Genomic DNA, 13825 nt, shown 5'->3' with positions numbered 1-13825 from the left:
CACGGCTGCCTTTTTGTAAGAGTTAAATGTATTTAACAGTGAAGAAAGTTTGCTTTAGATGTTCAAGGACTGGATTCATTTTACCTTCCATTTCTATGTCCTCATTTGCTAAGGCATCTGAATTATCATGCTAGGTCAGTGCGGTGCTCATTCTTATCAAGTAGCATCCATAAACTCATAATTTTGTGGTGGAGAGTTTAGTCTGAATTTCTGCTTGTTTGGTGAACATACCTATTAACCGCAACCTCAGCCTTTTGCCCCACACTTCTTTGGGTACGTGTTAAGTATTGGCATTTGGTGTAGCATGTGTTTGCCTACTCACCTAGTTCTTCCTTGTTGGAGGTGGTGGTGATGATGATGATTGTTGTTTCCTCTTGACAGCTGTGTGTTCCGAGGCATCTGTGCATGAGGAGAAGTTTGTTCTATGGCCTCGGAGCTGGGCGCCAGGGAGGATGGCAGCTGCTCAGAGCTGGCAAAACCCCTCTATCTGCAATATCTGGAGAAAGCTCTGCAATTGGATCAGTTTTTACGACAGACGTCTGCCATCTTTAACAGGAGTATATCCAGGTACCAAAACCTTCTCATTAGGATTACCAAGGACAGACAAGCATTTTCATAATATTGTTCCCAGGCAACACTGCAGTAGGAGTTTTATTAGTGATTTGCTCATTATAAACTCATTCCCTGTAAAGATTTTGCACTATACTTTTTACTTCACATTGATAATCAGCATATTGTCAGCCCAGGTTCAACTTGGCAAGATGTTTTAAAGCTCTTTCGTAGTTGAGTGGCCAAAACTTTCTTTGCCAGCAAAAAATAGGATGAGCAAGCATTAAGTTGATTTTTCAGGGAACTGGCATGTAGCCTTAAGCAAAATGCAGACTGTGTTCTCGGATGCAGCATTTATACGACAGTAGGTTGTACCACTGAGAAGTGAGTCATCAGAGGTACACTTCTGTCTCAAAACAACTTACATTTAATTTCATCAGTGTTTTGGAACTGCAGGCTTACCGAACTGTAAAGTGTGTGAGTAATAGATAACAGGTGTATTACAGGCATGTAATAAGATCCACACGAGGAACAGAGGGGAAAAAAATGCCTTATATCTTTCACATGTAAGGGAGTGCTGAGAATGACAGTGTTGTGCTTTGGTTTGACTCAACACTTAGCTTCTCGGTTAGTTCATGCTTTTCAAATTAAATAATCTAGTTAGAGACTGGGGGTGTGGGTTGATAGCGTAGCCAGACTGGTCTGATCATTAACTGCTGCTGAGAAGGAGATTATTAACAGTCCTATTTCTAACGTGTGGACTTAAAGCTGAGGCTGACTCAGTTCACAGGCTTCCAAGCAAATGGCTGCATGCAAGGAAAGTTGTGTATGTGCCTCCTATTTTGTACATTTTCCCTTCGTTGTCACCATATTATGTTTCTTCTTGCAGTGATGAAAGTGAGGATGGATTGGATGACAATCCTTTGCTGCCTCAAGCTGGGGATTCCCTGATGCAAGTTAAAGAAGAGCCTCCAAACTCTTTGCTTGGGGAATCTTCTGGAGTAGGAAATTCTGGGATGCTGAACACACATTCCCTGAATGGAGTATTGCAGCCAGGTAGTCATCCACTAAATTGAATCTCTGCTTACTTTGTTTTAAGCTGGAAAAAGCATTATTTCTTAGGAAATTTGTTATCTTTTTTTCTCTAAACAGAACCAAAGTCTGAAAAAGGGAGCTTGTATAACTTTTCTAAGCTGAAGAAAAGCAGAAAGTGGCTGAAGGTAAGAATATTGCAAAGAAATGCAGCTGTTAGGAAATATGAGGAGGGTCCCAGTTAATCCCTTGTTGACAGTGGTAAATGAGGGATTCTGTCTTGTCATTTAGTATAGATCATGGAGATCCAAACATGTAAGAAAGTAGATAGCAGAAAAAAAGTTGAGTGCAGGTCAGAGCATTACCTCACATGAAATTGGCAAATACAGTAAGTTTATTTGTTCTCATCTCAGTAGTCCATTTAATTTTACTTTACATGTGCTATCAAGAGCTTAGAAAGCTAGACAGATGTGTTTAAGAGCTGCCCTAAATGATCAGACGCAGTTTTAATTGATGCAAAATATCATGTTGAAGAATAAGCCTAAGGTGATACAGAAGTGTATTAATATTTGATATCTTGCTGAAAAGAGGCCTTCAAAGGATTTCTTTACTCTTGTACTATATTGGTCTGTTTGCTGCACTATCTTTTTAAGTACCTGGAGTTAGACTAATGTCCCTTGCTAAGAAGAAACAAATGTGTTTTTTTTTCCTTTCTACATAAAAAAAACACTGACCAAAGTTTAAAAAAAAGAAAAAAGAAGACATTCTACAGAGACTTCTCATCTGAGAAACATGGGGAACGAAGAAAATGTGATGGTTGATAATAAGTACTGTTAAGATCTTGAGTAGAACAAAATAGAATTATAGTCTCTGTAGATTTAAGGCTTTCATTTCCATCAGGTAATGAAATGGACAGTAGACGTTTCAGTTTTGGTAGCAGCAGCATTTAAGTTAAATTTCAGAGAATATACATTCAGTAGCATGATGTAATTGTAGTGCACTATACAAGTTACAGTGAGCTATTAAGAAGTACATTAAATGGACATTTGGGACTGAGCTGAAAGTTTGTTTCCTAAGACGTACTCAGTACAAGGTCCAGATGAGAAAGGAAAGAGAGAGTAGAAAGGTGGCATTATGCCATCTTTGCCTTTTCATTGTACTGCAGCCTTCTCTAGTTAGCAAAAACAGCTTGCCTAGAGGTCAGTTGAGAGCCAAACCTGGTGCACGTGGTAGAATAGCAGGAATACATGTAGCAGGACAGGCTTTACAAATGCGGTAGCAAAGCACCTATAACCATGCAGCATAAAATACCCCTGCTTATATGCTGATTTTTCTCACTACTGGAAAGAATCTTCCACGATCAGGAGCATCTGCACTGACTTTTGAAATATCTTAATTTTCATTAAACTTTCAGAAAACTACCTCCCTGAAAATCAGAAAACCTGCATTTGATTAGCTACTAAACAGTATTGTATGTCAGAAAATGATTGTCCATTGGAGGCATTTCAGATCTAAGACACTTTGTAAAGGCTGAGTATTGTGGCTGGGCCAGGTCTGCCAGCTCTTTATTAGATAAAGGCTTAAGAGCATTCTGCATAAATAAACAATTCAGTACAGGGACTTGTGATTGTTAAATTAGTCTCCGTTTATTCTTTTTAGAGTATCCTTCTGAGCGATGACTCCAGTGACACAGATTCACCAAGTGATGAGGATGGAGAGGATGAAGAAGAGTTTTCTCTTTCAAGGGAGGAGCTTCACAATATGCTGCGATTACACAAATATAAGAAACTACATCAAAGTAAATATAGCAAAGACAAAGAGGTAAAAATCCAGAACTTTTGTGTTTTCCTTGATTTTTATTCTCTCTTTCGGTTGCATTATTTTAATTGCTTTTACCTTTTTCTGAAAAATGGTAACATTTTGTGGACTAGGAAATACCCTAGTGTTTGATAAACTAGAACAATCTAATAACAGTTTCAGACAAGGGTTATTTAATTAATTATGTACAGATTGAAAAGCTGTTGATCCCTTATGCTGAGAACCTCTTGATAACTTACATAGATTGTATAGGGACATGTGTACATAAAGCTTCTGCAACACTCTGTTGTGTTCATTAGAGCAAATGTAGAGTGCTAGATTTGGATAATACATACCAAAACTGAGATGCCTTGGGTTTCAAGTCTAAAATTAAGCATAAAGCAGTATATTTGCATCATCATCGAGGCAGCAAGTAATAACGTGATGTTTACCTTCCTGAAAGAGAGTTCCTTACTGTTTTGTGTAATTCTTTTGGGTTTTACTTTACTTAATTTTTTGTCTTTACTTTCTATTTTAGATTTTCTTCTTATGTTTTTTTTTTTTCCTCTTCCCTATAAGAACATACCATCCTGCTCCATTTCTGTGTTTTTCAAAGTTGTGCCACGTTTTGACTATTTTGATTCTAATAATGTATTTTTTTTGAATTGTAAGAGCTTTGGCAAAAAAAAATAATTGCTGTTTTGAATTATGCCAGAAAGTGGGTCTCAGATGAAAGAAGTCATCCTACTCTGCTATCACAAGATGTGTATGAAACAAAAATTTGTCATTGCTTTGAAATTTCTCCAGAGGAGTGGAGAAATAGTTTTCCCACCCAAGTCTTTGCTTGTGTCCACTTCTTTCCTTTGCTTTCTCATTAACTTTTAAACCCAGATTGTGTTGGCTTCTCTTGAAATACTATGTAACTACACAAACATTTATACATCCAGTTTTCAGATAGGTCATAATTTTCATGTTTATATGTAACTTCTATATAATTCTTAATATTTTAGTTAAATATTGCTTTGAATATACTGTGGAAATCTTTTAAATGCCTTTTATCTAAACCCATTCTTTGTTATCCTTTGGCATGATCAAGTAGGATGTGTATGTGATTTGGGAATGCAAGCAAAACAAAGAGGAAGTCCTTGATTGGGCCGCTGCCCATAACGTGCTGCCTTGCTGGGCAGCACCTGTATAGAGCAGTATGTTTTGCAAGTGTAAGCTTCACTGCCCATTCTTCCCTTCTTATTTAACTGGGTGGGTTTGGTTGCCTACGTAGAACATTGGAGCTACCTCTGTACCCAAAGTGGGTTCACTTTGGACACCTCAATCCTTGATAACAACGCTAAATATGGAGATGCATGTTTACTGATCTCTTATTTACAATCAAAATGTGAACTTGTTTATCTTCTATCTCTGTTATCTGCTATATCTGGTTTCCATGAGTGTGCTCATTTACATCCACTTCAGTTGCAGCAATATCAGTACTACAGTGCAGGATTGCTGTCTACACATGACCCTTACTATGAGCAGCAGCGCCACCTGCTAGGGCCCAAGAAAAAGAAGTTTAAAGAGGAGAAAAAATTAAAAGGTAAAGTCACTAACCTTGTGTTTTTTAAATGGTTGCTGTGATTTAAACTCCTTTCCTGTATTATTTGTTTTGAATAAACATAAATGCTCAAAACCTTTAAGTTTTGGATGGAAAGCTAATAGACAGTTGTATCAAGGAGAAATCATCAGAAAATACTGAGCTTTATCTTCTGGCCTCTAGAGTTAGGGTAAAAAAGAGTAGTATAAATTGAAAGTTCATGGTTTTAGATCTTCTTTGTGGACCTCTGGATCTAGAATGAAATTTTCATGTAATAAATACTTCATGGTTCCCAATGGTGCTTGGCAGAGTTTCAAAATTCATAAATATTGTTATGTATCAATGTCCATTTGTTCATTTTTTTTGAAAACGTGATAATTTCTTGAAAAAAATATAAGCTATGCAGTACCCGATGCAGTTATTCATGAATGAGTAATTCTAGTGACATGGAAATAATAGGAAGTGAGATTGTTTGGGGAAATTAGAGGGAACTCAGAATTGATGTCCAAAATGAGTTAAAATAGAACTACTTCTGTAACCTCTCAGCTGGAGTTTCTCAGATGCATGTATGGTGGGAAGGACAGTTTCCTTTCTTGTTTGTGCTGGCTGCATCTGTTGATCTGTAAGGAGGAAGGAAGAAAAGGCTGTGAACTGTCAGTGTAACGTAGATTCTCTCTAGTGCAAGTACTTTAGTTTGAGCTGTTTTTTTTTTGTTGTTTGTTTGTTTTAAGGAGATTATTTTGGACTCGCCTTCTTCCTTCCTGTCTATCTGCAAGTTCCTTTAATGTTGATTTTTCTTCTTCTTCTCTAATCTTGTATTATCCATGGTTTTGCATGCTCTGAAAGAGCATTTTTAATATCTGATAATACTGTCTGGTAGTTCCCTCTGAAAGCTGTATCTGCAGTAAGAGATAACGTGCCAGTCTCTTTCAACTAATGACAAGTTTGGTTTGAAACTTACCCTACCAAATGCTGATTTTGTTACCTTTAGATGTGTTACCTTTAAGTGTCTTAAATAAATTTTTACCACAGAACGAGAAGCACTATACCAGCTCCTAGGGTATGTTTCTATGCAGGGAAACATGCTATAGGAGTTAGTTTCAAAACAAGGAATTAAGTGGATGGTACTAGAATTGGCAAGCAGGGATAAGTTTGGCTTTTTGTTGGTTCCATGCAAAAATCAGCTAGGATAGCTTATTTAGGACAAATGTCTGACTAAATGTGGAAGGTCCCAAAAAAAGAGGAAAAAGAAAAAGATTTTCATGATCATTATTTTAATGCAGGCAAGTTGAAAAAAGTAAAGAAAAAGAGGAGACGGGATGAAGATCTCTCTTCAGAGGAGTCACCACGACGCCACCATCACCAGACCAAAGTTTTTGCCAAGTTTTCTCATGATACACCACCACCTGGGTCCAAGAAAAAGCATTTGACTATTGAACAACTTAATGCTCGTCGGCGGAAAGTTTGGCTTAGCATTGTTAAAAAGGAGTTGCCAAAGGTGAGCTTGGCTAGTGGCACTGCATTAGTGATGATAACGAGAAAGGATAAGGAGATAGGAAATTAATTCAGTGGAGAGGTAACACTTGGAAAATCAGAGTAAAGTGAGAGCTGATTTTCTGGTGGTCGTCAATGGCCACGCTGATATGCTGTTATCTGTAAGCAAACTGCAGTTCTAATTTCTTATCACCAATGATATCTGAGTGGGTCATGCAGTGCTTTAGCCAAATTTCATTTGGCTATCCAACCCTTTTCTGTGAACAGCAAACTTGAGCAAGTACTCCCACTAATCAGCAGGATAGCTATGTAATGCAAACCAGTATCTTTGTCTTGTGCTAAGTTCAGGAGAGGCACTTTCAATCATTACAGCTTGCACATTTTTTGAAACTTACTTCAGAAACAGCCTAGGGAAAACTTTGTCATTTACAGGAGAAGCTTTAGGCACATTTGTGATAGCTCAGTTCTCTATCACTAGTTGAGATGTCGTCAGTGGATCTTAAAGCCTGCTTTTTGGAGTACACAGTTAACAGACTTTGAATTTCTAGCAAGTTGAGTATGACTGATGGCTGTATCATCCTTTATGGACTTGTACACCAGGCAGAGGATAGCTGCAGTGTGCCAGACGTTGTATTTTCAAAAGACTGATTTTGGTGATGTGAACAACATGGGATCTACATTAACTCTTAAAATCTTTGGGAAACAGTGGAAACATCTTTTAAGTGATGACAGTGGAGTAGGACAGCCCTATTTTGCAAAACTAATAATTAAAGAAATCTTCCTGAAAATGGAGGTGTTTTACATGCTTCCTTTAGGAGTTGGAGTACATTTATGTGCCTTTGACTGTGAAGGATGAAAGGTGTTTCCATCAAAATGAAAAATAGTTACAGAACATGTATGCAGTTATACAATAAAGGGTTGACAGGTGTAACAGCTAAAGAATGGATAGTGATATGTTAAAATACTCTAAAGCTATTACCCTTTAAGTAATTTTAGGCTGGTGTTCTTTTATAGGCATACAAACAAAAAGCCTCAGCACGCAACCTCTTCCTAACCAACAGCAAAAAGGTAAGTGTTCAGCTCTATAGTGACTCTTGTATTGAATGTAATAAGCAAGCTGTAACCTCTTTGTTTCTTACAGCACTGACTATACTGGCGGGACAGTATAGGAGAAAGAACTGTATATAAGTAATATGTATACAGCTTTTCAATTGTAGATGTGTTATTTTGGTGTGTTTAATAAGCAATAGAAGAAACAAGCCACATAAATTTCTTAAGTATTTTTGGTTTTCATAACATTTAGGTTATTAATTTGTAATTAACTTATCTTTGATACAATAAACTAAAGACTTTGGTATGCTTTGTTGGCTTTTGAACTGCCCATCCACGAGTTAGAATTCGTTGTTTTAAACATTGTTTAAATCAAAAGGGCTCTTGGAAGTATTAAATGTGTTCATAATCTCAACTCCTATATAAGTTTAAAAATAGAAAAAAAAATCTGCTTAAATGATTGCCAAAGAAATTTGTCTCCTCATCAGAGTGTTCTCTGAAAAGTGTCATTGTTTCTGCCTAGAAGGCTTTATTGTAGGAACATTTAGTAATACTTTCCTGAGCATTTTTCAAGTGTTATGTTCAAGTGCCTGATTGATTTATATGGCTAATTAAAAAGTAATCAAGTATATGGCTGAGAATCATCAGATGTAAGATGATATAGGAAATTTACATTCCATATATGCATTATTAAGAAAGGGAGCATTTTCTATGCAAGGGATGCAGAAAACAGGGCCTCCTTCACTGTAGGTAGGTTCTTCTGTGGGCATCCTTTCCAGAGACTGAATTTCTTTTTGATGTCTGAGCAAATAGTCTGTGATTATTGTGTTTGTAGGTATCACAAATTGCATATTATACAAATGAGTGATGCAGCAGACTTAAAGGTTTTGAAATTGTACTCTTTTCTGCTTTGTTTTCATTTTGTTTGATCATTTGAAATCTGTGTGATGGAATTGTTGATGTGCAAATTTTAGTGGTGAAAAGAAACAACTGTCACAAACATCAAACCCAGCAATTTTGGCCATTATGACAGTGACATTAATTTATGTGTACTAGAATGAAAAATGGCATTGTATTATGCTTCTTTATGAGACGGTGAGAAAATTGTAGGATACTCCCCCACTTTTCAATGTATTAATGTGTAAACGCAATTGTGTACTGCCAATATTGCCATTGTAGCAGCCTTATTAAAACAGCGAGAAAGAGCGGGTACCACAGAAAAATGGAATAGAGGAGTCAGAGTTGCAGGTCTCCTGAGTTCCTTTCAAGGACCTATCTACCAGATCAATCCTTTAAGTATCATGTCATACTGCAGCTGTCTCCACATTTGTATGCATCTCAAGAAGTTTTTGGAAGTTCATATTCTCTCACACCGTTTCAAAAGCATTACTGCTGAGCAAAGTATTGTAGTTTTTCTCTTTTGAAAGATAAGACTTAGTTGTAATTAAATTTGATGTTTTGTATTGCTGTCTTTCTCTAAGTCTGCCCATTTTTCTTATGTATTCAAATCTTATTTCTCCCTAGCTTGCCCATCAGTGCATGAGGGAGGTACGTCGAGCTGCTCTTCAGGCCCAGAAAAACTGTAAGGAAACTCTGCCACGGGCACGTCGTCTTACCAAGGAGATGCTTCTCTACTGGAAAAAGTATGAAAAAGTAGAAAAAGAACATCGAAAAAGAGCTGAGAAAGAGGCTCTGGAGCAACGCAAGCTGGATGAGGAGATGAGAGAGGTACAGCAAAATCACAAATTGCTGATAATTAATCTCCTGAGGAGACACAGAAGTGATTAAATGATTTGAGTTTCTAAATCTGGGCCACCAAATTCAGATATTTACTCAGTTTCAGTGGTGTTCCATCTATTCTGCTATCTTAAAATTCTTTACATAATTCTTCTGACATTAGCCAGAAGTGGTAAGAAGCCTTTGAACTACTTAAATTCTTTATAAATGAGTGAAATAGAGGAAGGAATTAGACAAACAGCATGTGTCTCACTGACACATAGATAACTCAGTGTTACTAAGTGCCAGCCTTTTGTGATGTTTTGCTCATCATTATGAATCCAGAAGGCAAACCATCTTTTTATTCACTTTTTTTTTCCCCCCTACTGTAAACACATCATAATTTGTACGTGCCTTCTGTATGGTACTTGCAGAAATTGTTAGCAGAACTGTTGGGGCATACAGAATTGAGAATTTTTATGTGATCACTTTTGGGTTGGCCGAGTGACTGATTCATGGACTCTTTTAAAGAGTGGTAAGGTTATAATTTAAGAAAAAAAAAACTTCCTTGCCAAAGCTCTCTGGTGGAGTTACAGTTGTTACCTTACATGTGCAGTGATGAGCTGAGGTTGAATCTTCAAAATACCTTATGGTTAGTTTAATGCTTAAGCCATTAGATCATGTTTTTATGTATAGTGCTTCTCTCAGTTCTTGAAAATTTGTAGATACTTTGTGATGGTTTTAACTGGTGTAAATTAATGGACAAATTTTACTGTATCATTTTTAAGCTAGAACCTAAGAATGAACAGTTTCTGCAACATCTTGCTGAACCCTGGACAATGATAATATCTCAGCAGTATGCATTTCACGTGTTCTTTCACAGTTCTCTGTACTATTAAAAAACAGAATGCTGGAGTTACCTGCTGTGATTGTCTTGAGGGTTTTTTTAGTTTCTTGGTTCATCTACTGTAGACCTCTGCTGCTGTTTAGTTTTGTAAATGTTTTCCAGTGTGCATAAAACTTCAAAAAAACAAAACAAAAAAAAAAACTTTCAAACTTTCTTTCAGGAGATTATGGTATTCTTTGCCATGATTGCTTTAAAATTTAAAAGAACATTTAATTTACAGCAATTTTATATTTTAATATAGGTGTTTGTGGTTAGTGGTGTTTCTGTTTTCAACTAATATTATATAATTTTGATATCAAAGTGATGTATAATACAACATAGGTTAATTGTTGATATTTTATTAGATTAAAACTTTTTTTTTCTTGAACTATATTTTGTTCTGTTTTTACCCCCTTCATCTTTTTTTTTTTTTTTTTTGAAATGCTCTTTTTTTAGGCTAAGAGGCAGCAGCGAAAACTTAACTTCCTGATCACACAAACTGAATTATATGCCCATTTTATGAGTCGTAAACGAGATATTGGACATGATGGAATACAGGAAGAAATCCTACGCAAACTGGAAGACAGCTCTACCCAAAGGCAAATTGATATTGGTGGAGGAGTAGTGGTCAACATCACCCAGGAAGATTATGGTAAGCAATTCATCCACAATCCTTCTTTTGCACTCTTGGAATTTACTGTACTATGTGAATTCTTACGCAAATTTACCGTTTCAAGCGCAAAATTCTCCTGTAATCACTGTAATTTATGTGATTTTTTTTTTTTTTAATTTGGGTGGTTAATTCTGCAGAGCTCTAACATGAAGATGTTGTTTTCAGATAGTAACTATTACAAGGCCCAGGCTCTGAAGAATGCTGAGGATGCTTACCAGATTCATCAGGCCCGGGTATGTGTTTTTTGGATCCAAGTAAAACAGAAAGCAGAGTAATTGGTAGAGACCCCAAAACCAGGATCTTTAATAGCAGCGAAGTCAAGTAGATAAAAGTTTAGATTTCGGGTACCAGATCTAAACTTGGTTCTGTTGCCCCTTTTTGTGCTTGAACAGGTAGAAAAACAAGAGAGAAAGGTTTGGGGTATGGGAGCAGGTTCATCTTGTTTTGAGGTACCCTATGTCTTAATGTGAAGTATAAAGCCTTTTACTGTACAATTTATTGTTAAGTTAATATGTTCATCATCTTATGCATATTTTCCTCTTCCTGTTTAGACCAGATCATTTGATGAAGATGCAAAGGAAAGTCGGGCAGCTGCTCTAAGGGCTGCTAACAAGTCTGGTACTGGCTTTGGAGAGAGCTACAGTTTAGCAAATCCATCTATCCGTGCAGGGGAAGATATTCCACAGCCTACAATTTTCAATGGGAAACTGAAAGGTTACCAACTGAAAGGCATGAATTGGCTGGCCAACCTATATGAGCAGGTATGTTAGTACCTCTTGCAAATTTTTAAAAATTCTAGAAGAATTTATGTAACTTGGTTAAAAAAAAATACAATTTAAAAAAATAGACCACATACTGTATTTGTAATGTCTTTAGAAGAAAAGAAAATGTTATGTAAACCACTTAACAGTATTCCTGAATTATTTAGGAAGTAACAACCTTGAATGGGACATTAATTTTGAGATTCTTTATGTGGACGTTTATACAAATGTTTATTACTTAGGTTATACACTGAGGAGACTTCTGCTGCTCCATGTTATATACAATTTCATGCTTTGGGCAGCTTGTAAACTGCAGGCAACGTGTTACCCTTGTGTATATATCCAGTTGACAATATGATCACGAAATGCAGATGGGCTGAGGGAAAAAAAATCAGACCTAGAAATGAGTGAAAGTGTGGTTGTGATAAATTATCTCTCAGTAGAAGACCTAAAAGGGGATAGGGTGTTTTAGAGTTGTCATAGTGGGGCTGCTTATCATAAATTCAGTGGGAAGCATTTTTCAAATCTTTCATGGATCAAAAAAAGTAGTAAGGTGTTAATTTATGGATCTTTCACAGGGCATCAATGGAATCCTGGCAGATGAAATGGGTCTGGGTAAAACAGTGCAAAGTATTGCTCTCCTTGCACATCTGGCTGAGGTAAGTGGATTACAGCTTTTTCCTGGTTCAGTATACTTGATAGAAGATGCATACTTTTCACATTTGGAATGAATTCTAGATTATAAAGCTTGAGTGTCTTAAAAAACGTTTTAGCTATGGCCTTTCCTTTTGTTTCAAAGCTGTGCCTTTTCAAGGCTGTGCGTATATGTAGCTATATATATCTGTGTGCATATATAGAGAGAATTTTCCTTTGTTCCCAGAGTAATACCTTTTCATATGCACTGATTGTGAAAGCGTGATGACAGAACAAGTTGCACACTTAATGGTTCACTGAGCTTTACAAATCATAGACTTGTAAAAATGAAGCACAAATTCTGAACTTCGTGGCAATTAGCATGCATTTCCATACTTTGCTGGATTTTATTTTTTTAGGAAACATACTGTTTCTTCTGTTCCAGGACAGACAAACAAAATAGAAAAAGCAATGGGAGCTTGCTTCTTTATGCAGAAATACAGAGAAATCGACATGTAGGTCGATTTAAAAAAAAAAAAAAAAAAAAAAAAAAAAAAGTCTTGATTGGCATCCAGCCACTTGCCTTAAACTGGGGATACAGGCTAATGGTACTGAGAGTAGAAGTAGCTGAAGTTGTGGCCAAATAAATGACCGTTATCTGTAGCTGTTTATATTCCTTTTGATACCAGTTTGATGGTACTATCAGCCACGATACTGGAAGGGAGTGCAGAGTCAAAAGCTCTTGAGCTCATATGTATGGAAAGGACAAAAGGTAGTAAGGCTTGTTTTCCTGGTGCACTGCAACTTGAGATTTAGGTTAGGTCAGAGGTTGGACTCGATGATCTTGAGGTCTCTTCCAACCTAGAAATTCTGTGATTCTGTGATTTTTGGAAGCCTGCATAGGGCTTTTAATTAATATGTGATTTTTTTTTTATGTGTCTATTGCAGAGAGAGAACATCTGGGGACCTTTTTTAATAATTTCACCTGCCTCTACTCTTAACAACTGGCACCAGGAGTTTGCCAGATTTGTTCCTAAATTCAAGGTAATAAGCATGTGCAAGAAAGTTCTTTGTTATCTCAAAAGCAAACCCCCCTGTTTTTTGTTTTTGTTTTTTCCACATCTGGGTGCCTCATCTTGAAATTTGAAACTCTGTATTGGGGCTGATTCTGAATTTTTCCATCATCTTGTCTTTCTGGAGCATTAAATTATCTAGGGCTTGAAAATGTTATTTCTTGGATTGTAAGATTTTCATTTTGCAACAGCTTGAAGACACAGTCTCAGTGAGGAATTGAAGTGAGGTAGGGAGTAGATGTTCAGTTCTATAGTATGTGGGCCTGGCAGCAGACCCAAAAATGTTTCAGTCTAATGTACTCTCTTTAGGTCTAGAGCAGTATTTTCAGTCCTTTATATCAGTCTGAGTAAGATAAAGATTGTATGTAAACAAAAATAGAACTCTGTAAACAGATCAGGAGAGAAAATGCAGTTGTTATGAAAGAAAAGTAGAAGAACCATAGAAATGGAGCTAGCAATCAAGAAAAAATAAAGTAGGGGGACACAAATGGGTAAGATCAAGAAGATAACAAAGGAATAAGTCAAGGTCTCCAGTTATACTGTGAATGTGATAAATCAGTAATGTAGAAACTA

General features: G+C 36.6%; 1 protein-coding gene across 1 annotated transcript in view; it reads left to right on the top strand.

Moving 5' to 3' along the window:
* Positions 1–343: 343 nt before the first annotated feature.
* Positions 344–13825, top strand: part of INO80 (INO80 complex ATPase subunit) — a 58179-nt gene continuing 44697 nt past the window's right edge. Inside the window, exons 1-13 of the mRNA XM_032188401.1 lie at positions 344–567; positions 1439–1605; positions 1702–1769; positions 3241–3402; positions 4849–4969; positions 6250–6464; positions 7475–7528; positions 9035–9238; positions 10569–10764; positions 10951–11018; positions 11337–11546; positions 12125–12205; positions 13128–13223. Coding sequence (XP_032044292.1) covers positions 425–567; positions 1439–1605; positions 1702–1769; positions 3241–3402; positions 4849–4969; positions 6250–6464; positions 7475–7528; positions 9035–9238; positions 10569–10764; positions 10951–11018; positions 11337–11546; positions 12125–12205; positions 13128–13223 — 1785 coding nt within the window. The 5' untranslated portion in view covers positions 344–424. The remainder of the gene's footprint in view (positions 568–1438; positions 1606–1701; positions 1770–3240; positions 3403–4848; positions 4970–6249; positions 6465–7474; positions 7529–9034; positions 9239–10568; positions 10765–10950; positions 11019–11336; positions 11547–12124; positions 12206–13127; positions 13224–13825) is intronic.

This window comes from Aythya fuligula, chromosome 5, assembly GCF_009819795.1.
Source record: "Aythya fuligula isolate bAytFul2 chromosome 5, bAytFul2.pri, whole genome shotgun sequence".
In the NCBI taxonomy this organism is placed as follows: Eukaryota; Metazoa; Chordata; class Aves; order Anseriformes; family Anatidae; genus Aythya; species Aythya fuligula.
Note: the sequence above shows the minus strand (reverse complement) of the source record. Positions and strands in the feature narration are given on the sequence as shown.